General features: G+C 36.1%; 1 protein-coding gene across 2 annotated transcripts in view; it reads left to right on the top strand.

The window, feature by feature from the left end:
• Positions 1-25,554, top strand: part of LOC149781437 (ski oncogene-like) — a 154,619-nt gene that overhangs the window by 43,412 nt on the left and 85,653 nt on the right. Inside the window, exon 2 of one of the 2 annotated variants that reach the window (XM_089935520.1) lies at positions 15,434-15,651. In XM_089935520.1, the coding sequence (XP_089791646.1) occupies positions 15,434-15,651 (218 nt within the window). Of the gene's footprint in view, positions 1-15,430; positions 15,652-25,554 lie in introns of both variants that reach the window. The other variant, XM_089935519.1, reaches the window with a different exon arrangement.

Raw genomic sequence — 25,554 nt, 5'->3', positions numbered from 1 at the left:
GCTGATAATCGCTTGTCCTAATACATTCAAGGGAGTGGCATAATGCTAGCCAAAAATAGATGTTTGGAAATCATGAAATTACCTATTTGGAGATGTCCAATCTAAACTCTTTTTCATTTCCACCCAACTATACATGCATTAGTAATATTGTTCACAGTGGATGAAGACATATAGTGTGACATTTAGTAAGTGTTTGACAAGGTCCCTGACCAGTAGAGATGAAAATTTGTAAGAAATCCATAATCCTTATTAAATTGGAAATTGTATTATTGTCATGGTAGAAAACTTGTCTTATTAGGCTGTATGTTCATTTTTGATATTTTTCTGTCTAGGTTTGTGTCAAGATGCTCAGATGGCCTAAGTATTTAGAGCATCTGCCTCAGATGCATAAGGTTGCAGGTTCAAACCCTGCCTGAGACACAAGTAGACACAAACTATGGAATTAAAACTCATATTTAAAACACTTTATATGCCTGAGACACAAGTAGACACAAACTATGGAATTAAAACTCATATTTAAAACACTTTATATTAAAATAACCATATATATATATATATATATATATATATATATATATATATATATATATATATCCAGTTTTAAAATTATGTAATAAATTTGTAAATTATTCTTAATACTGAATTATGGCTTGTTAGTTATAAAAAAAAATTGTTTTTTGATATATATATATATATATATATATATATATATATATATCCACAAGGCATGTACAGTATATAACATGATTTATGAATGAACAGACAGACGAATAGAGGTGAAATCAATATTTTCACACTATTTCATAATGTGTGTAAATTACGATGAAAAACTGGAATTCAGACTGACATGTAAATAAAATATTGTTGAAATTAAATATTGTAAAATTTGCAGTAGTGAAATAAATTATAATTTCTTTTTACCTTTTTGTTCCCGAGATTATGTTTGTGCTGTGCAGCAGTCTGAATTACAATAGTTTAATATACAGCAGTTGCAGTTCATGGTATCCAGGTCTTATTTATATAGAAAAGATAAAAATAGAAGGAAAAAATTTTGAATGTTAACAATCATTTATATGGGGCCAAAACATATTTTTAGTTTTTCTCCATTTAAGATAATATATTTTCCCCCCAACTTTAGCAGTGGTTTATAACAACTACCCCAATTATAAATGGATTTATGTATATACCAATACCCCAACTATAGCATAGATTTATGTCCATATCATTGCCCCAAATATAGTATGGATTTATGTCCCTATCACTGGCCCAGCTGTAACATGGATTTATGTCCATAATTACGCCCCAGCTGTAGCACCGATTTATGTCCATACCATTGCTCTAATTATAGCATGGATTTATGTCCGTACCATTGCCCCAACTATAGCATGGATTTATGTCCATGCCACTGCCCCAACTATAGCATGGATTTATGGCCATAATAATGCCACAATTATAGCATGGATTTCTCTTCATACCATTGCCCCAACAATAGCATGGATTTATGTCCATGCCATTACCCCACATGTAATATGGATTTATGTCCATACCACTGGTCCAACGGTAGCATGGATTGATGTCGACAATAATGCCCCAAATGTAATATGGATTTATGTCCATACCATTGCTCTAATTATAGCATGGATTTATGTCAGTACCATTTCCCCAAATGTAATATGGATTTATGTCCATACCATTGCTCTAATTATAGCATGGATTTATGTCCATACCATTGCTCTAATTATAGCATGGATTTATGTCCATACCATTTCCCCAAATGTAATACAGATTTATGTCCATACCATTGCTCTAATTATAGCATGGATTTATGTCAATACCATTTTCCCAAATGTAATATGGATTTATGTCCATACCATTGCTCTAATTATAGCATGGATTTATGTCCATACCATTGCTCTAATTATAGCATGGATTTATGTCCATACCATTTCCCCAAATGTAATACAGATTTATGTCCATACCATTGCTCTAATTATAGCATGGATTTATGTCCATACCATTTCCCCAAATGTAATATAGATTTATGTCCATACCAGTGGCCCAACTGTAGGATGGATTTATGTCCATAATAACACCCCAGCTGTAGCACGGATTTATGTCCATACTATTGCTCTAATTATAGCTATACCATTTCCCAAAATGTAATATGGATTTATGTCCATACCACTGGCCCAATGGTTGCATGGATTGATGTCCATAATAATGCCCCAGCTGTAGCATGGATTTATGTCCATACCATTGCCCCAACTGTAGCATGGATTTATATCCATACCATTACCCCTAATGTAACACTGATTTATATCCATACCTTTTTCCCAGCTGTAGCATGGATTTATGTCCATACCATTACCCCTAATGTAACACTGATTTATATCCGTACCTTTTTCCCAGCTGTAGCATGGATTTATATCCATACCATTACCCCAAATGTAACACTGATGTATATCCATACCTTTGTCCCAGCTGTAGCATGGATTTATGTCCGCACAATTGCCCCAAATGTAGCATGGGTTTATGTCTATACTACTACCCCAAGTGTAGCATGGATTGATGTTCATACCTTTGCACCAACTATAGCATGGATTTGTGTCCATTTTGTTGCCCCAACTGTAGTATGGATTTATGTCCATACCATTGCCACAACTGTAGCCTGGATTTATGTCTGTACCATTGTCAAAATCACAATAAATTATTGCCCGACTTGGAAACTTGTCTTATCTTTAAAATGGAAAAAAAGTTTCCGGACAAATGTTGTCAGAAATGTGGTGGGTTACATAATATTCCAATTAACATTCAGGGCTATTCACAATTTAAATTGGCATGATTTTTATCTTTCATGTATTTACAACAGTAAGGCTTTAGCTTGCTTAAATAGAAATTGAAATTTTTGTTTGATTATAGCAAATAAAGGCAGCCATTGATAACAGTAAACTTGAGAAATGAACATATGATTGATACAGTGTTATTTTGGGCACCATGAGTGTTGAAAATAAATATATGGTTTGAAGTAAATAAATATATACATGATTTGTGTTTTACAAAATCACCAATTTTACACTATGTCAATCTAATTTGCAGTTATTTAAAATAGTGTTTAAGATAACATCTGTAACAAGTGAAATAGATCGGCCATTATTATAGCTATTATTATTATTGTTGTTATTATTATTTTTGTTATTGTTATCCAAAACTCCTTACTCTGCATTTCTTTATATTCAGATGTTGATAAGTTTAATTTTAGGCCATTTGTCGTTAGATAGGTATACTTTGTTGTCGGCACAGATATGTTAAGTGTAAATAAAATGTTAATTAAAGACTGCAGATTATGTTTGTTTACAAGTGGCACTTGGCAATTCCCTTAAGGCTCAGTGCTGTATCAAAAATGAACTCTTCCAGAACTCTGGATGAAAAAAGTGGATTAAATATACATACACCAGTCTTTTTCCGCATGAATAGTGTTGCACTGTATGCCAGTATGAATTACGTTCAAATCATTCGTGCACAAAACGAATTCTACATTTCAAGATGCTGTCATGAATATTCAATGAGAAACAGAAGCGCATATCATTCAAGATGCTATTCAGAACGAACTATAAAACTGATTGTTGCCAGGCAGTCCCAGACACAGTAATTTTCTTCGTGTTTAAAACCAAAACAGAAGCTGTTGGTGTTAACAAGCAGTCAGGCTGATCACTGTCCTTTTCTGATTTCTAGAACAATTAGTAAAAGCTCTGTCAGCAGTATGCATCCAATGTCTATTTTAAATATTTATAGAACAAATGAAAAGGAGAAATTGTTGTATACATGTGTTCAAAGAGCTGGACTGCAGAATTTACGAAATTGCTGAGCTTATCAAAGACTGATCTGCATCACGTACGTTTGCTTGAGAACATAATCGCCCATGCAGATATGGTTGGGCCCCCGAGTGGCCGAGTGGTCTAAAGCGCTCTTCGTTACGGATCACTGCCATCTCACCTCTGTCTGCGGCGGTTCGAGTCTAAGATTCAGCCAATGTGGGTATGTGAGAAAGCTTGCCAGTAGCTTCTCGTGGGTCGGTGGTTCTTTCCGGGGTTTTCCCGGGTTCTTCCTCCACCATTAATACTGGCCGCCATGTATAGCCTATCGTGTGCTGAAAAATGGCGAAATGCTGAAGTTACACGTATACTCCTTTTCGTTTAGATGTGCTTTTCTATGTCATATTCCATGTATAATGTGATTATGATACTGTTACGTAAAGCAAGCTGAATACTGCATATATATATTGATAACACTTCTTATCATCTCAAAGGCGCTTCAATTTTTGCTCTCTCATGTGACTGAATAAGCGTGTATTGTACCGGTCACATTAACGTTGTAGTTTTACTTCGTATCATACACCGTGTATAAATGAATGCAGGCGTGGGTGTTTATGTGCGTGTGTGTGCCTATCACTATATCAGTCCATATGTACGTATGTGGGTCTATGTCAGCAGGTGTATGGGGTAAATATATACGAGTGTGCTTGAGAATGTGGGTATATATCTCAACTATATATCTTTAGTATTTATTGAATGTTTGTAAATTCGACGTTTGTTTTTATTGTATATTATTAAATTTGTCTCCATGGATGTTTGTAACAAACTTAGTAGCTTGCAGATGACCAATCAGCTAAACGCAAATGAGGTTCTTCATATTTACAATTACCATATATACTAGCAGGAGTTGCTATTAACTGCATTCATTTAGAGTCTTGCGGTGAAAAAAACCCACGTGGTACAAAGACCAGTGTGAACATAAACCTCAACAGACGTAATTATTGTTGGCCATTTACCCGAGATGAATCTTCCTCGATTTGTGATGACCACTTGCACAGGGGATTCGCAACAGGCGTTACTATTATAGTACAGTTATGTATGCATTGCCTGGTTTGGATAAATTGTAAACACAACTGTCTGGCGAGCGGCACCATAGCCTTAATGATTTGGCCGACTGCCAGGAAAACACATTAAGCCACTGACTGCCAGCCTAATCTGCTATTGAGCAACATGTCTCCGTGGGCAACAAGTGGGGGCAAGATTGGGGGGAAAAATAAAGTGCGAGACGAACACAGTGTTAAAAAATTAACACACTTGTAAAGGGTCATCTGGGATCCGGGAAAAAAATATTGCTTAAAATTCAGTCATGTTACCAGTATGAACAACAGTTTGCACCAGATGGATATTTGCCCACTTAGCATTACAATTCCTAGTTTTTCGAGAAGTAACAGGCCAGTGCAGATGTCTGTACGTGTAAACAAGTATATTGAACCTTGCACGGTCAGTTCTGTTGACCTAGTGTAGATTGATTGCCGACAGGGTGTCGCCACGTGCCGGCCAGCCATGCGTTCTTGTTTATCTATGTCGTTGCAGTTGGTCTGATCAATTGAGCGTCTTCAGAACCTGGAATTACATTTGTCATCCTGGCGGAATTCGCAATATTATTTTTTCCATCCGGCCCAACCCCAAACCCCGTAATATATATATATATATATATATATATATATATATATATATATATATATATATATAAGTACAATAATTGTTCAGGTATCAAACTACAAGTAAAATTTGAAAATCGTTAAAATAGAATATACATTAGGTAAATCGTTCCAAATAAATGTAAAAACGTAGAAGACGTAGTAAAAAAGATTTAACGTTGAAATTATGTACAAGGTACATACAATTAAAGATAAAGTTACACATACAGTCATGTTAAGACCAGATGGATTTTTCGCAAAACAATACTATTGACCAATACCAATATATGAAAACCTTTGAAAAGGAAAAATTATTGCCTTCACAGTTACCCAAGGCCAAAATGTGGTTGGTAGTATGACTGTTTTGGATGCCTCTTCACCCAGCCCCCTTGAAATATTAGAAAAAGGTACACGGATAAACAGTCATGGATAAAATATCACACTTTTTAAAGGGATGGGGCCAAACTTTAGAAGTGCGATGTTTTTCAAAATAAAGTTATGTGGCCACGTTTTTGGGACAAAGTTACTGCTTGTAAGACACATACGTGACCTAAGTGTTGGTTGGTGTATGGAGAATATTCAAAATTGGATAGTAAATCGCAGGATAGAGTTGCTTATGTAGTGGCTCTGGCACAGAGAGGGATGGGGGCACCTGGGAGGCAGAACTGTCATAGGCATTCTTCTTTACAAATCACTCACATGTTTGTTCAAGTCTGGCACAGGCAACATGGCCGTGGGAGAAAGCTATGCTGTTGGTCATAGTTCTTCTGGGTCTTCATGGGTTCTTCCTCCATCTGATATACTGGCCACAATGTGACATCCCTGTCATGTGCAGAAAAATGGCATGATGATGAGAACCATTAAACCAAACCACACATTTTATTGCAGAGAAATGTCACGGAAAAAAGTAGCCATTAGTTAGTTTGGATGGAATAAAACCATACAAAAACTTCAATAAAATTATTATTTTGTCCATAGGCATGTCAGATATAAAAGAAATGGATGATACCATAACTTAAATTTCAAGACATAATTGTTGGGTAGCAGACAATTTCCTGATAAAGCTACATTATTATGGGTTGTGCACATTGATCGGATGTAAAGATATTAGCATGCACACACTATCATTATGATAATAGCACTCACACACAATCATTATTCTATTGGCAAACTCACACACAATCATATTAGCACACACATAATCATGATATTAGCACACACAGTCAATATGATAATAGTACACACACAATCATTATTCTATTGGCAAACTCACACACAATCATATTAGCACACACAATCATTATATTAGGACTCACACAGTCATTATGATATTAGCACACATAGTCATTATATTAGCACACACAATCATTATATTAGCACACAATAATTATGATATTACCACTCACACACAATCATTATATTATCACTCACACACAATCATTATATTAGCACACACACAATCATTATGATATTAACACTCACACAATGACGATATTAGCACTCACATACAATAATGATATAACACACGCACACACATGATATTAGCACACACAGTCATTATATGAAGCACACAATTATTATGATATTAGCACACTCGCACAATCATTTTGTTATTGGCATACACACAATCATTATGATATTAGCACTCACACAATCATATTGGCATACTCACACAATCATGATATTGGCATACACACAATCATTATGATATTAGTACTCACAATCATATTAGCACACACACAATAATTATATTAGCACTCGCACACAATCATTATGATATTAGCACATACACAATCATATTAGCACACACACAATCATGATATTAGCACTCACACAATCATATTACCAATCACACACAATAATTATGATATTAGCACACACAGTCATTATGATATTAGCACTCACACAATCATTATGATATTAGCATGACAATCATTATGATATTAGCACACACAATCATTATGATATTAGCACATACACAATCATATTAACACACACACAATCATGATATTAGCACTCACACAATCATATTACCAATCACACACAATAATTATGATATTAGCACACACAATCATTATGATATTAGCACTCACACAATCATTATGATATTAGCACACACAATCATTATGATATTAACACACAATCATTACAATATTAGTGCTCACACACAATCATTACGATATTGGCACACTCACACTCGTGATATTAGCACACACACACAGAATCATTATGATAATATCAGACATACAATCATGATATTATAATCTGTGAGTGATACTTGTGTTATAATCTGTGAGGGAGACATGTGGTATGATCTGTGACAGATACTTGTGTTATAATCTGACTGATACTTGTGTTATAATCTGTTGCTGATACTTGTTGTAATCAGTGATACTTGTGTTATAATCTGACTGATACTTGTGTTATAATCTGTGACTGATACTTGTGTTATAATCAGCGAGTGATACTTGTTATAATCTGTGAGTGATACTTGTGTTATAATCTGTGAGGGATACATGTGGTATGATCTGTGACAGATACTTGTGTTATAATCTGACTGATACTTGTGTTATAATCTGTTGCTGATACTTGTAATCAGTGATACTTGTGTTATAATCTGACTGATACTTGTGTTATAATCTGTGACTGATACTTGTGTTATAATCAGCGAGTGATACTTGTTATAATCTGTGAGTGATACTTGTGTTATAATCTGTGAGGGATACATGTGGTATGATCTGTGACAGATACTTGTGTTATAATCTGACTGATACTTGTGTTATAATCTGTTGCTGATACTTGTAATCAGTGATACTTGTGTTATAATCTGACTGATACTTGTGTTATAATCTGTGACTGATACTTGTGTTATAATCTGTGAGGGAGACATGTGGTATGATCTGTGACAGATACTTGTGTTATAATCTGACTGATACTTGTGTTATAATCTGTTGCTGATACTTGTAATCAGTGATACTTGTGTTATAATCTGACTGATACTTGTGATATAATCTGTGACTGATACTTGTGTTAAAATCTGTGACTGTTAATTGTGTTATGATCTGTGACTGATGCTTGTGTTATAATCAGTGAGTGATACTTGTTATAATCAGTGAGTGATACTTGTTATAATCAGTGAGTGATACTTGTGTTATAATCTGTAACTGATACTTGCGTTATAATCTGTGACTGATAATAGTGTTATAATTTGTAACTGATACTTGTGTTATAATGTGAGTGATACTTGTTATAATCTGTGACTGATACTTGTTGTTATAATCTGACCAATACTTGTTATAATCTGTTACTGATACTTGTGTTGTAATCTGTGACTGATACTTGTTGTTATAATCTGACCAATACTTGTTATAATCTGTGACTGATACATGTGATAAAATCTGTTGTTGTTGTTGTTCTAGGGTTTAACGCCATTTTTCAGCACAAGATAGGCTATACATGGCGGCCAGTATAACTGGTGGAGGAAGAACCCTGGAAAACCCAGGGAAGAACCACCGACCCACGAGAAGCTACTGGCAGGCTTTCCCATGTACCCGAGCCTTGATAAAATCTGTGACAGATACTAGTGTTAAAATCTGTGACTGATAATTGTGCTATGATCTGTGACTGATACTTGTGTTATAATGTGTGAGTGATACTTGTTATAATCAGTGAGTGATACTTGTGTTATGTGTGAGGGATACTTGTTATAATCTATGACTGATACTTGTGATATAATCTGTGACTATACTTGTATTAAAATTGGTGACTGATAATTGTTATAATCTGCGAGTGATATTTGTGTTATAATCTGTGAGTGATACTTGTTATAATCTGTGAATGATACTTGTGTTATAATCTGTGACTAATACTTGTTTTAATGAGAGCGTTAGCAGTAATCTGCAGGTCGATGTTGTAAAGGTCCTCTGTACTTGTTTGACCTTGCATCACTTGTAAAATATTGGATACAATACTTGACAGGAGGTCAGCTTTAAATTAATATTATCTGGTTGGGATGCCTGAAGGTTACATGACCATAGAGGTTTCTCTGGGGTCAGTCACCTCATTATTACTGTGCCATATGTGTGATGTATGCTGAAATGTCAGGGCTAATTGCTCAGCTTAGGAACAAGAGGGAAGGGGTTATTGTTTGGGACTGGGAATTTTGTTATGGACTGAATACATTTTATCAACTTATTGGACTCTTTCAGAAAATACAATTACCACAATAATTTTTGTTAATAAACTACTCACCTAGCAAGTAATTCCTGGGATCAAGATATGTTTAATAAATCTGAACTAAAGGTGGACCTGAAGACCCCCCCCCCCACCCGTATCATCTACCACAAAATTGTTCTGCATGATGATTTGTGCTATATCTGAAACTTTTGACTCATTGTGGTCAACAGTTAGTGAGATATTAAGTTTTAATGAGGAAAATAAAACATTCCCCTTGGCCATGTTGTTGTTGTTCTAGACCACTCGGGTCCCCACCCCTTGGCCATGTACAACTTGGGCAATTGCGATGTAGCAAGAGGAACCCTCATTGTAAATCACTGTTCTGCCATTGTTGAATGTGAAGTTTTTATAGATTGTTTTCTGATAACACATTAACCCCTAGCGACGATTTACGGGGCAGGAGGTAGTAGCCTACTGCTGAGCTCTGTAGCATCATGATCATGCATGATACAATAAAGTGGGTGGTATTATAGAAAGGTAGACAGATGTAGCTCTACAATGATACCAAATAATCTGGAATATCTAGTTGCACTACAAAATACAGATAGAAAAACCTCATTTTTTGGGCCCTACTTTTTTTTAACCCAAAATTCACCAGTGGTCGGAATCCGATTTTGTGTCTGGATTTTAGACTTTTTGGTCTCAGATCTAAGACAAACCGATATGAACTGCAAACAGACAGATGAGCCTTTGCAAAAAGTAGGATAAGATGGGCATTTGGAATAAAGAGTGGTCTCCATACAAAAATAATGGCTCCATTTAGCAAAAAAAAAAAAGGAGTCAACTTTTACCCTTCTGCTCATGCGCGAGTCAGATAGCCAACGAAAAATGATGTTTCTAACACAACTAGGCAGTATGTTATTGAAAGATGACTGGGGATTTGGTGTTTTTGAGTCAGAAATAGCTTTCAAAATGTGTTTCCTACTCGATTTTCAGGCAAAAATGACAAAAAGCTTGGGGGTTAATTTGTTAAATATGACTCCCAAGTCAAGAGGGCTTAATGGGATACAATTTTTACATTTCCCCTTTGCAGTCTAAAATTATAAATTTTCAATTGTCCAACTATCATAGCTCTGCTGTTAATTGCTTTGCTCTGTTCAATATTATGCTACATGTTATATGGCTTCAAGTCATATGAATGACACAGATATCTTGAATATACAAGTTTTTTGAAATTTCAATTTTTATTTATTATTTTTGGTCTAAATATGTAATCGATATAAAGAAAATTGAATCTTTATTTGGTATCTGGCTTTTACTATTGCACAATCAGCTTGCAATCAGTTTGCATTGTTATTTTTTGTGAAGAAAATAATTGTGACTTTGAAGATGCTAATATATATGAACATTTAAATATAGAAATAGGATGTAAGAATGATAAAAGTAGTATGGAGACAATCTCAGTAAATACCCCATTGCATGATGAAATACATATAATTCATATGAAACTAAATACAAAAGGTTTTAACATAGGTCACTTAAATGCACAAGGTATAGTGGGAAAAATAGACCAGATTAAGTTAATGTTGTTTTCCAAGGAAAATAATATACATGTTTTTGGACTCACTAAAACCAAACTAAATGCTAATCACAATGATGATCTATTTCACTGTCAAGGCTACAATAAACCATTACGTAGGGACAGAGAGGGAGAGCGGGTGGGTGGGGGTGGGGTTTGTTATATACATTAGGGAAGATGTAAATGTAGAAAGGCAACTTGACTTGGAGTCACATGAAATTGAGAGTAATGCAAAATCATTCCTAGTTGGTTTCATTTATAGGCCACCTTCCTCCAAAGCAATTTGGAATGATAACTTTTTGAAACAAATGGAAAATGTTCTAGTACAGGAGAAAGAAACATATATTCTCAGAGATATAAATAAAGACCTTCTCAATACTCAAATAAGGAACAACTGGATGGAATTTATTGAATCATTAGGCCTAGACCAGCTGGTAAATGAGCCCACAAGGGTAACAGAAAAATCAAGCACTCTTATTGATCACATTTATACCAACCTACCAGACAATGTGGCTTGTGTTAATGTACTGAATGTTGGTCTTAGTGACCACTATCCTACTTTTTTGATAAGAAAGCTTAAATGCAAGAAAAATAAGAAAAATACAACAAAATGATCACTTACAGATCGTTCAAAACATTTAATGAAGACCAATTTCTCAATGACCTATATAAAGTTCCATGGAATATGATCCAAAATTTGGATGACAGATGAAGCCATGAGGGTGTGGACTGACTTATTCATGGATGTAGTATCTAAGCACGCACCACTGAAAGTACATCAAGTAAAGACTGAAATTCAACCTAATTGGCTTACTACTGAAATCCTAGATGCTGTGAAAACACGAGACCAATTCAAGGCTATGTGAAACCATGCACAATATAAAGTTTGGAGAAATAAAATAACAAGTATGATTAAAAAAGCTAAAAAAACTTATTATCAATCATTGCTTGAAAATAAAAAGAGCAACTCAAACTCCATTTGGAAAGTCTTCAATGAACTACTGGAGGAACGCACAAAAAAAGACAAATAAAATTCACTCACTTCTGGTAAATGACACCATAGTCACTGATGACACTGACATTGCAAATGTTTTCAATGATTTTTTCACCAACATTACCATAAAGTTAAAAGAACCAGTGATAGAAAACAACTTTAAAGAACTGAAAAAGTTCTGCAGCAGCAAAATCTCTAAGGAGGTATGTTTCTCTATCCAACCAGTATAAAAAAACTTTGTTAAAAAATGTCTCAGTGAACTTGATACCAAGAAAGCTACAGGACTTGATCAGATTGGTCCACGACTCATTAAATCTTCTGCCTCTGCTATTGTAGATAGCATAACATTCATAATTAATTTAAGTATTGCAACCTCATCTGTCCCCAAAATATGGAAAACTGCAAAAGGAACTCCAATTCACAAATCTGGTTCTAAGGATGATGCTGATAACTACCGACCAATCTCAATACTACCAAACTTGTCAAAATTGATTGAAAAACATGTCCATGACTCATTTATGTCATATTTAACCAAACACTTGCTGTTACGCCCTAATAAATCAGGCTTTAGACAGAAACATTCCTGCGAGACTGCCTTGATCTCCCTAACTGATAAATGGCATCAAGCACTTGACCAAGGTAGAATAATAGGATCTGTATTTGTAGATTTCAGGAAAGCTTTTTACATGGTGGATCATGAAATCCTTTTGAAGAAACTGAAAATCTACCAGTGTGATGAAAGAACAATTAGATGGTTTACTTCTTACTTAAGTGAGAGAACACAACATGTTTACATAAATAATGTTCTGTCTGAACCTGGAACAATTAGATATCGAGTACCACAAGGCTCAATTCTAGGTCCATTACTATTCATTTCATTTATTAATGACGTACCACTTTTACTAAGAGACTCAATATCGGTCCATTACTATTCATTTCATTTATTAATGACGTAACACTTTTACTAAGAGACTCAATATCATCTACAGATCTCTATGCAGATGACACAACGTTGTCAGACATCCAAAACACAAATCATGAACTCAAAATTTCTTTACAGAATGCACTAAACAGACTGGAAAACTGGTGCACATGTAATGGCATGGTGGTAAATACTGGTAAAACTAAAAGATTACTTATCTCAACACAGCAAAGAAGGACAAATTTTGATAGTGATGAACTATGTCTGACATGGAAGGATAAAAATTTGCAAATGGTCTGTCATGATAGACTACTTGGTGTTCTGGTGGATAATAACCTATCATGGACTGAACATATCAAACATATCAGTAAAAAAATGTCAATTCCAGTTTATGGCTTCTCACTAGAATAAGACATTTTCTCCCTGAAAGGCACATAAAACTATTTTATAACAGTTACATACAACCCTATTTAGACTACTGTAATACAGTATGAGGTAATTCAAATGATAAAAATATAGCAAAGCTGGCACGTCTTAAAAAAAGAGCATTTGGGCTAATATCAATCCAGAAAGAAAGCAAGGAAAATTTAGCTGGTAGGTTAAAAATATTATCTATTAAAGACCAAATCTGTTTGAGAAAAGCCAAATTAATGTACAGGAGATCTCATAATAGTGCTCTTGAATATTTACAATCATTATTCCAGTATAGGCTACCTGGTAATACTCCACACCTGCGATCCATGTCTACCAAACAGTATAAAATTCCCAAACCAAATAAGGAGTTATTTTAAAAAAAGTTTCCAATATTGTGGAACTCTGCTCTGGAATAGTATTCCAGTTGAGATTAGAAATGCCCACTCTATTTCCTTCTTCCAAACCCAATATGTCCATTGGTTTCAGAGATGCAGCTATAACAAAAAAAATTCCTTTGTATGAGGGCCTCAAGGTAGATTAGCTAATTGTGTTACCCTCCTTAAATAAGGTCAATATTATGATTATTATTGTTATTCCAAAATACCATGTCCCTTTTGTAGCAATTTTGTAAAATTTGGATGTGCAAGTCAGTGATAACATAAATGGAAGCATAACCTTCAGAAAAAAGTACATCTCATAGATAATCAGTCATAATTAATGGAAATATATACATCATTTAAACAATATTTCAAAAACCAAACATGAGCTTTATTAGTACTTTCATTGACTGTTACACTGGCCATTCTTGCTTGCCAGTTTGGGTTCCTTTTGTGACATCAGAAGCTTATGTGTGCATATTGATTTGTTAACAAAAGGTGGTTTGGCCGTTTTTGTGGAGGTCTTGTTTTGCTGGCAGTTAAAAATAGCTAGATCTCCTAATCCAGTGCATAAATGCATGTTTAAGAAATTAAGATTCTTGATTGTAGTATATAATAATTTAGGTCTAAATTTAAGGTTCTTTAACACATTAACCCCTGGAGGTTTTTGTCATTTTCATCTGAAATTAGAGTAGGAAACACATTTTGAAAGCTATTTCTGAATACATCCTAAAACACCAACTTCCAGGTGATAACAAATTAACATACAGCCTAGATGTGATAGAAACATCATTTTTCATTGGTTATTTGGCTAGTGCATGAGCAGAAGGGTAAAAGTTGAAGTACTTTTTTTCTTCTTAAAGGACCCATTATTTTTGTATTGAGACCACTCTTTATTCCAAATGCCCATCTTATCCTACTTTTTGCAAAGGTTCATTTGTCTGTTTGCAGTTCATAACGGTCTGCCTTAGATCTGAGACCAAGAAGTCAAAAATCCGGACACAAAATCGGATTCTGACCATGGGTAAATTTTAAGCAGAAAAAAAATCAGGTCCAAAAAATGAGTTTTTTCCCTATGTATTTTGTAGTTCAACTAGAAATTCCAGAATATTTGTTATCATTGTAGAGCTACATCTGCCTACCTTTCTATAATACCACTTTAGTGTATCATACATGAGACCTTGACACTACAGAGCTCAGCAGTAGGCTACTACCTCCTGCCATGTAAACTCGTCACCAGGGGTTAATGTGTTAATAGGTCTGTATATTACAAATGAGGTTACGTTACAAAAGTACTTCACCTACTCAGGTGAAGGGAATTGTATTGGTTTATAAAAGATCAGCTGAATTCACAATCAAGTATCTGGTGTAAATAAGTATATTTTGTACCTTAGTTTCAATTAAATTATTTCTTCTTGAGAAAAGGCTACTTTAGTGGTAATGTTTCTTCTCTCAGCAGATTCCCGAGAGTGAGAGTGATTTATCAAAACGGAGCAAATCAAGTGAAGATCGAAGTGGTTCATCATCATCAGCATCATCATGGGGGGCAGAACAAGGTTCACCACCATCTTTGCGTGCAATTATGTCAGCCAGTGCTTTCCAAACGTGGCCCAGTATAACCAGCACACTCAAGGATGGGAAACTACTTCCAGCCCCTCCTGCCATTATGAGAGAGGGGTGAGTTTAATAGTGTAATGGGTGTATTTTAATGGGTGTAGTTTTGTGGCCATCCGATTTTCCAGATATGGAGACTCAATCTGTCTGTCAGTCTCTGTGTCTAGTATGTATGTATGTATGTATGTATGTATGTACACACATTGTGTATTGTGCAAAATCCACATTCCCACAGTGGACTTGAATCCTTTCACACTGTTTCCATCACAGACAGGACATAATGGTGGTTGTGGATTGTCCATGTCATGCATTGCTAAAAAACACTGATAGCTCGATGCCTGGGGACCCTCTAAGTTTAGGTTGGGCCTGTACTTTACTGTTCCTGAGGTGGCTTTTAAGGCCTGTCAAATAAAATTCTGATTTACCTGAGGAAACTTTGCACTGATGAATGTGTAAATGTATTTTCAAGATGTTGACATACCTGCCTTAATTCAGTGCATTCTAAATCAGACCATCACTGTCCTACGTGAAATTGAGATAATCAAATTGAAGCATGGCATGTCATGGAAAAATTATGATTTTGTACCCCCCTTTTTATTAAAGCTGTACCAATTAATTGGCAATACTCATCGGGCCGATTATGAGAACAATCATTATAATCGGTATCGGCAGAAATAATCGGTGCCAGTGTAAACAGATTTCCAAAATATAAATTCACATTCATCTTGACATAGCTTGAATTTTAAATTAGAATTAAATAGTGGAAATTAAAGAATAAACATTTGATTGGGGGTTATGTTGTAGCGCCTTTCAATCCATTTGCCAGTCGTTGGTTTATGAGTTTGCCCTAGGATTGAAATACAACTACCAATCAGAATTGAGTTTACAAACCTGACTGTCCCACGCAAAGTTGTGGGCCCAATTGTTCTGTTTTCAGTCCGTTCCAGTTTCAATCCGATTTCCAAGTTTTATTGTAAAAGTTACCTTAGGATTGAAATACCAACTTGTAGAGATCCAATCAGAAGTGCGTTTGCTAAATCCGTTCACTTCTTGCACGCCGAGATGATTGTTGTTTATGCCCCAAAATGCCAGGTCATATTTATTTATCAAATCAGGTCCAGTTGTACTAATGGACAAAACAGATTTTGAAATAATGTGTTAGCCACCTCTGTAATTGTGTCAGATTGTTCGAGTTTCAGAATTTTCCTAATTCTTTGTTAATATATAAAATGTTCTATTACAAAGTGTACGATGTGTGCCCTAAGAATTTACCATTGTGTCTTGAAAATAAAATACATTTTTTGCAGTCACTGTTAGGCAATATGAGGTTGTAATTTAGAAGCGGTGATGAAAGGATCAGATTAATTTAGGTAGTTTTATCGAATCGGGATTCCAAGCCAAAATGGAACCCCTTGGATATAAGCATTCTCTAGCCCTGAAAAGGACTTTTTATTCAGGTTGGCAGCCTGAATGTGTTGCGGTCGTTCTCGTAGAATCATATTTCTTCCGCTGTATGGGTTTCTTCCTACGCTTCAGTGGGGAATGCCTCGTATTCGTATCTTTTTGCTAGTGTCGTAGTGTAGTCCACAAGGGTAGTGAGTTGTGTTTCTACGTAGGCTTTGTTGTAGTGCTGAGATAGGATGCATTGAGCGAAGAGCCATTGTTGTGTACTGGGTCTTCTTCTTGGTTTAAGTGACTTCCATGCATATATTTTATCGTGCTGATAAAATTCTTGGCTTTTTTGGGGTCCCTTAAAGTTTTTTCTAGTTCCAGTTGTTCAGCGCATTGTTCAATCGTCATTCCTTCCTCTTTTTCCTCGTCTGTGGTGTCTTCTTCCGATGTTGTTATAGTACTTGATTCTTCCAATATTTGCTCTTCAATATCTGTTGTGGTGGTGGCATCATTTGTGGATACCCGCATTTATGTTTCTGCATCTTTCTCTTGCCGATCGATGGTCTGGGTTGATGTTGTAGTTGTGGTTAATGTTCCAATCCTCGGGGGAGCCTTTGTCGAGTGTTGCTGCTTATGTATGTTGCCTAGGTTAGTAGCTGGTGTATCACAGTGGTTACCTTTTGGTCAGTTTTCCCTCTCTGTTTATACTTTCTTCTATTTTTCCTTTTGGTTATACAGTAGCTTTGCTCATCTCCGACACATAGGTCCTCACCCTCGCTGTTGGTAGTCCAGACCAGTCGTAGGGTTGTTCTGGTTTTTCCTGCTCGTAAACTCCAATTAGTTGCTTGTTTTTTACCAAGTGCTTGTATGGCCCTTAGTGCTGGAGTTGGTATAACTGCATGGGCTGGTAAAATTATTGATTCTACGCATATTGTTGTTGCAGTATGTTCCATCGCTGTTGTGCTGCTAACTTGTTCAACGCAAATACTCCCTGCACTGTGTTTGACTTGGCTTTTTAAACAATCCTAGCGGACTTCAGAGAAAACATTCCCTGAAGACCTATTCTAAACTAAACTTCTGGTCTGATTGTGTTAGGTGCAGACCCTTTATCTAACTCTAATCTGCATATTAAAATGCACAGAATCTAAATTATGTAATCCAAAATAAAGCCATATATGTACTCTCCATGCACACTCTTTTCCCACTGTGTTAGAATTTACAAAAATATTATTTTGAGTATGAAATTACTTGTAAACTTTATCCTTTTTGAGCAAATTAGTTCAGAATTAAACTACAACTACCCAACTCTATTTTAAGCACTTTATACTTACTAAAAGAGATTCAAATTTCCCTTCAACTGGTCACTAATTTTAATGTGTAAGTATTAAGGCAAACTTGCTATAACTGATTTTAATTAGTTTTACAAACACATCTTCCAACTGTCCTGCTGACTCCTTTGTTTCAATTTCTCAGGACTGTAACTTGATACCATAGCATTTGAATAGCTGCTGATAACATAGTATTGACCCCAAATCTCTGCCTCTAAATCTAACAGCAGACTGTAGATTTACTCATCTATCATAGACATACACTGTACTGTTATTAAATTTATGTAGAGAATTTAGAAAATTTATACACAAATATATCTTTTCTTTTAAAACTTGTATAAATACCATAGTACCTGAAATAACTAAATTTAGCCTTATAATAGTTAAATAAAAGACAATATATTCTTAAAAGTAAATACTTTTTAACACACTTGCTGTAAGTGTAAGCTACCGCTGATTGTCTACACACAACAAATCATCAATACCATGCATGCACTCATCCCAATCACAGCAGCCAACCAGCCATTGAGGCCTCGTGAGACTGTTGAACTTCCATCATACACATTTGCAGATAGCTTGGCAGATTACATAGCTAGTGAAATTTCCAACTGCTACAAAACTATGACACCATAGATAATCTGTTCTTTAGCCAGTCCTGCAATTCTACTAATCAACGAATAGCAGTCGCATGCGGAAGCAGCTAAATGCTGACATACAAATATTATGCAGCATTGATTTTGGCATGCCAGCACCAGCAATGTTACCCCTGGATACCCCAGCTGCTGAGCTGCTTCAGCACACGACTTGCAGCATGGTGTGTGCATCTAGGAACTTACTTGATTTAAAACATTGTTTCAAGAGCGCGAATCAATCGGATTATTAATATTGCCTAGCGATTGTACACTATTAAATATACTACCAAGCCTATGCATAAAGTCGAACCTGAAACACTCAAGTTTAGTCTGGAATTACTTCAAAGTAAATGCAGTCGATGAGTCCAAAGCAAATTGTACACTTTGCAAAGCTTGCATTTCCAGAGGTGGAAAGGATTCTAAAAACTATACGACATCAACTCTTGTCCATCACTTGCGCTGCAAGCAGAACGTCAAACATGGCCTGTTTCTGATAGATAAAAAAGAAAAGGATGCTGCACAGTTAACCTCAGCAGCTGCAGCAACTCCTCGTACTCTGACTATTGACGCCATGCTGGACCAAAAGCAGCCAATTGCATTTGATGACTGAGAAATATTAGTTGGCGCAAAGCTATTGCAGAGTTCATGGTAGTAGATGTGCAACCATTATGCATTGTTGAAGACATTGGATTTCGACATCTGATGGTCAAGGCAGAACCGTGCTACAAGTCGGAAGTACTTTTCCATATCTTTGATACCTGACATGCATAAAGCGATGCAAAGCAAGGTGCGTGATTTAGTTTCTGCCCAATCTGACCTTAGTTTGACCTCTGATGAACGTCGCTTATCTGGGATTTGTTTTCTGTGGCCTGTGATGAACCTGTCTGTAACGTCAATGAAACAACCCACATGGATGATGCCATTGACGTGATGCTTGAATTGTATTTGGCCAGCCCTCTTGCCATGAGAAGACCTGTACGGCTGGTGGAACACTGACAGGTTTCAGTTCCCCTACTTGGCCAAATTAGCTAGACACTCTTTGTCTGCACCAGCTGCAAGTGTTCTCAGCGAGCAGGTGTTTGATGACACATTTTGTTTGGGTCATCGTGGATCATTACTCGGCGAGAAGGGAGAAATGTTATTGTTGCTTAAATAAAAATAATAATAATAATAATAATTAGGACTTTGTATAGTGCCCAGTCTTTAGAAGCTCTAAGTGCTTTACAACATTAGACAACACATATAAGATAAAAAACATATAAAGATATGATTACAAAAACAAGCACCATGAAATTAAAAAACATTAAAAAAACATGCTGAGAATATTTAAGGTGGGAAACATTATTAGGACTTTAAGTTTTTTCTTGCAGTCGAAATAATTGAGTTTTGAGAGCCCTCTTGAATGTGATCACTTTGTCTTTGTGTCTAAGTTCAGTGGGCAATTCATTCCACGTTGCTGGGCTCTGGTATGCAAAAGAATGCTGTCCATATGACTTTGTTTTCATAGTGGGAATAATGAGTATACAATTGTGAGAAGAGGAGCATAAGTATCTTGCTGATGTGTACACTTGGGTGAGATTCGATATGTATGTTGGACTAGAGTCCGACAGTGAAACGTAGCACAGAGAACAAATTTTGTGTTTGATTCTGGATCAAATGGATAGCCAGTGTAGGGTACAGAGTAGCGGGGAGGTGTGTTCTGATCGTGGTACTCTAAGTATGATCCGAGCAGCTGTGTTTTGAACTTTTTGAAGTTTCTGGAGTAGATGTTGAGATGAACCAGACAGAATTGAGTTACAATAGTCCAGTCTTGAAAGTACTAATGAACACACAAGTGTTTTAGTGACGTCATCTGAAAGGTATTTGTGAATTGAGCTGATGTGTCTCAGCTCTAGATTTGCAGCCTTGCATATGTTCATGACATGATGGTGCAGTGTGAGAGGACTGTCCCGAGTAACACCTAGGTTTTGTACTGATTGTATGACTTTAATGTTGGTGTTGCTGATATTTATTGTTTGAGGTAAAGGATATGAATAAGAAAGTCTTTGTGTTGTGATCAGAATGGCCTCAGTTTTATCATCATTCATCTGCAGCTTGTTACATGTCATCCATGATTTCACATCAGAAATGCACCTCTCTACATCTTGGATGGTAGCATCAACTTCAGTTGGGTGGCTAGATTTGTATATTTGGGTGTCATCAGCATACAATTGGTGAGACACTGGATGATGATCTATGACACTTGAGAGCAACTGAGTGTATAAAATGAAGAGAACAGGTCCAAGGACAGACCCCTGTCGAACACCACAACATAGATCAACTGGGCTGGAGTGTATTCCATTTGCAGATACAATTTGTGTCCTGTTGATCAAGTAGGACTTGAACCACAGTAAGGCTGTATCATGAATGCCAAATACATGCTGGAGACGGTGAAGTAATATATCATGGTCTGTTGTGTCAAATACAACCTACCTCAACTAGGCTTTCAGTATTAGCTGCAGCCAGCGTACAGTGATGCCTAACTTTAGTCTTAAAGTATGCATATTATTCATTTTAGTTATTATTGGGTTATCGTTATTAACATTATCAGAGATCTCGGAAACGCTTAATTACGCATATTTGGACGCCATTTTTTGATCTGGGGCACAGAAAATCAGGGGGGCGGGAGTCCTCCGTACGCATGTAATAGGTGTGCGGCAAAATTCAAAGACTTCCCAGTCCTGCTTCAGCCACCTGCTTTGTGGGAAAATGTGTTGATCAATTAGCTGTGCTGATATTTACAATGACAGAATTCAGTGATTGAAAGACCCCTTGATGTACATACAAGTTGCCATTATAAGAGTACATCAAAAAGAACACGATGCAATAGCTGGGCGGCAAGTTCAAATGGTTTGACTGGTGGCCGGGTGGGAAGATGTACTTAAATTTACAGTGATTGAATTCGGAGTCGGAAAGATCCAGATATGTACATTCTGTAATTTATAAAAGTACATCAGAAAAAAAAAACTTTAGCTTTCATTATTGTGTTCATTTCCAAATGTATCGGAATAAGTAGTGCACGTGACCTCCGAATCAATACATGTTGAGACTTAGACAGAAAGCCACTCATAAATTTGGATAAGTACGTTTGGGTTAAACGGCAAACTTAAGAAGATTGTAATGAGATTCAGAAGAGTGCTAAAGCTGCTAGAATTGATAGTTCGGATAGGACAGTAGCTAAGTGTAAGAAAGTGTGATGCCTAGCTTAGTGTTTGGAACAAGTCCTTACTTGGATTGACAAAATTCAGTACACTGATGGATGAACAAGAGCTATTTAAGAGGTACGTTGACTATACTTTGTTTTTAAATGCCCCTCGCCTTAGCCCAGTTAGTTCTAGTGTTGTAGCGAAATGTATTCATTAAGACTTCAGTAGCTAGGCCTAGTTTTGATATCAGTTATGTTGACAAACTCTTGCCCATTCACAAGCATATGTTTTGATAGCTGACTGACCATTAACCCTTTTCCAAGCAAGGTAGCAACTATCAATTTCCTGCATGATATCCTTTGATGATAAAACATACAAACATGTGTTTTAAGAGCAGAATCGGTGATCTGGATATATATTAACTGCCTCTTGTACACTATTTCCTCATAAAATTAGTGTGAAACTGCAAATTAAACCAGTAGGCTTAACGGCAAATAATGGCGGACTTTGCTAAGTCTGGGATGTACCAGTTTATTAGATTGTCTGTTTTCGTAAATCATCGTGCATATATTTTCAGAAAAATATACAAATCATTGAAAGCCAAGCCAAAGTATTTTTTTATTAAAGATTTAACTTTAAAATGCAAATTATGTAGGTCAGAAACTTAGAGGACAATGCTATGTTGTGGAATTTGCGAGATGCACTTTAAGGTATAAGCTGTTTTCCGACTTGACACATATTTACAATCAATTAGCTGTGCTGATATTTACAATGACAGAATTCAGTGACTGAAAGACCCCTTGATGTACATACATGTTGCCATTATAAGAGTATATAATAAAGAACATGATGCAATCGCTGGGCAGCAAGTTCAAAGGCTTTGACTGGCAGCCGGGTGGGAAAATGTACTGATATTTACAGTGATTGAATTCAGAGGCAGAAATACCCAGAGATGTACATTTGGTCATTTATAAAAGTACATCAGATAAACAACTTTAGCTTTCGTTATTGTGTTCATTTCCGAATGTAGTGGAATAAGCAGAGCATGTGACCTCAGAATCAAGATAACTATTTTGGGGTTAAACGGCAAACTTACAAAGATTGTAATGAGATTCAGAAGAGTGCTAAAGCTGCTAGAATTGATAGTTCAGATGGGACAGTAGTAAGTGTAAGAAAGTGTGAGATAGTAAATACGACCTATAAGTCTGTTGTTGCAATGGCACGTACAAAGCAAACAGCAAGAAAATCTACTGGAGTATATTGAAAATTTGTAAGTGTTTACAATTAGGGAACACTAGTTTCCTATTTGGTTTTCTTGCTTTATCCTTTTTCACATTTTCTTGCTTATCAATACTTTATTTTGTATTACACATTTTCGCCTTTTTCTATTTCATATTTTCATGTTTTTTTGTTGAATTGTTTTGTAGCTTAAATTCTTGCAGTTTGTGAGGATTAGATTTTGATGTAGAAAACTTGTTTGTTTTTGGAAACTTTTTTTTGTTGCATTTTCATACATTTACGTTAGGTGGAGTAGTGTGAGACCTGCTCACTCAAAGTCCTTTTCAGCTTGGAGTGAGCTCTATTCAAGCTTAAACAATCACAACAATGGCCCAAGTAGAGATAGAGTCAAGACTAAGGCATTATTTTGAAACCAGAATAGAGGGGTCAGAGGGGCAACAGAGGGTTGTAGCCTACCACCCCAGGGGATGTCAAACCATTGACTTTGGGAGGGTAGAAGTCATACCAAGGCAGCGGAAATTTTAATGGCCTTAAGAGTGAGGGAGATCAACATAAATGACATTGGTGGTTTACAAAGTGGGGGGATAGGAAAGTTTGTGCTATACCCCAAGAATAAGGATACTCCATTGTTAAAAGAAAACAATATAGAAATAAAAGGGATAACAGCAAAAGTCCACAAAACAGAACCAATCGTGAGGGAGATAGGACCCAAAATGGTGGAAGTTTTTTTTCTCTGGACTCCCACTCGATGTTAACATGAGCGAGATAGCGGAGCAAATACAAAATAAATTTAAGATCATGGTGGCATCAGGGAAGATGGCCACTGTATGGCTTCAAGGAAATTAATTGAGGGAGGATTCTATCATATTCAAACATGAGGCCAACAAAATACCGGCCTACTTTTACGTCATGGGTTTCCCCATATGCAGTTGGTATAGGGGATGTGAACAAGAGAGGACTTGCCCCAAATGTCGTCAAGTAGGGCATGCCCTGACAAGACTTTAAGGGGCCAATACCTAATAATGGAGCTAAGAGACAGACATGTGTGGACAAAGCGGCACAGCATCATGTAAATCTGGAGAACGCAGACATGGACAGGATGCAGCAAGACATAGCAAAAGTCCTGTCTGAAATAAGGGCCCAGGAAGGAAACATACAAACACAAGATGAATCAATAACAGAATGAAGAGAACAACAACCTGAGAGGGAGGGAACAGAGGATGGAGACATAGAACACAAACAACGGAGAGAAGATGTAGATGAAATCACTAACTCACAAGAAAAGGAAAAGTGGGACAACTATCTTACCTCTATCAAGAAAACAAAAAGTGATATGCAAATGGGGATCAACTTGAGAAACAGATTCCAAATACTAGCAGAAGAGGAAAGTAGCAGAGAGGGAGAAATATAAGAAGAGACGGCCCTGGACGATCTCATTGGATTGAAATGATTGACATCAACCCCTACAGCACCGCTAAGAAAAAGAAAACACAGGAAATCACTATCAGCGTCGGCATCACCCATAAACGACACCATGCTGACAGATGAAATAAAGTAGCCATGGGGAACAAAAAGAAAATTATAAGGAAAGGAAACCGTAACTCAGACATCACAGACAAATCAGACAGTGAGGAAGAAAGAGAAGAAATAATAGAAAAAGCAAATGGAGAACACCTAGAAAGAGAAATAGAAAATGATACAGAAAAGGAAATGGACGTAAGCAATGGAACAGACATGGAATTGACAAATATGGGCTATAACATTGAACTAACAGAACCTGAGAGAGAAGGTGGATCAAACACCAAAGAGGTGACTGAAATTTCAAATTAATATATCTCACATTTAAACAAACATAAATTTATAATAATATTATTACAAACGCTTGGTATCAATTTAAAATAAAGGAAAAGAATAGAGCGGCCACCTGAGGGAAACAGAAATGGAGGGTAAAAACTAACGACTAGCATCAATAAATACAAATGGACTAGATAAGGGAAATATAAACAAATTAATAGATTTAAATGAATATGATGTAATACTGGTTCAGGAAACACAACAGTTTTTTAAATTAATATAAAACAAAATTAGAAGAAAAGTTAGATGCAGTAGTGATTATTAATAATTGTAGAAGTGATGACATAAGGGTGGTGTAGCAACTATAATTAAAAAATAAGAGGGGTTTAAATTGGG

This window comes from Sinohyriopsis cumingii, chromosome 15 (assembly GCF_028554795.1).
Source record: "Sinohyriopsis cumingii isolate HCF-2022 chromosome 15, ASM2855479v2, whole genome shotgun sequence".
In the NCBI taxonomy this organism is placed as follows: Eukaryota; Metazoa; Mollusca; class Bivalvia; order Unionida; family Unionidae; genus Sinohyriopsis; species Sinohyriopsis cumingii.
This window is presented reverse-complemented; position numbering and strand designations above follow the sequence as displayed.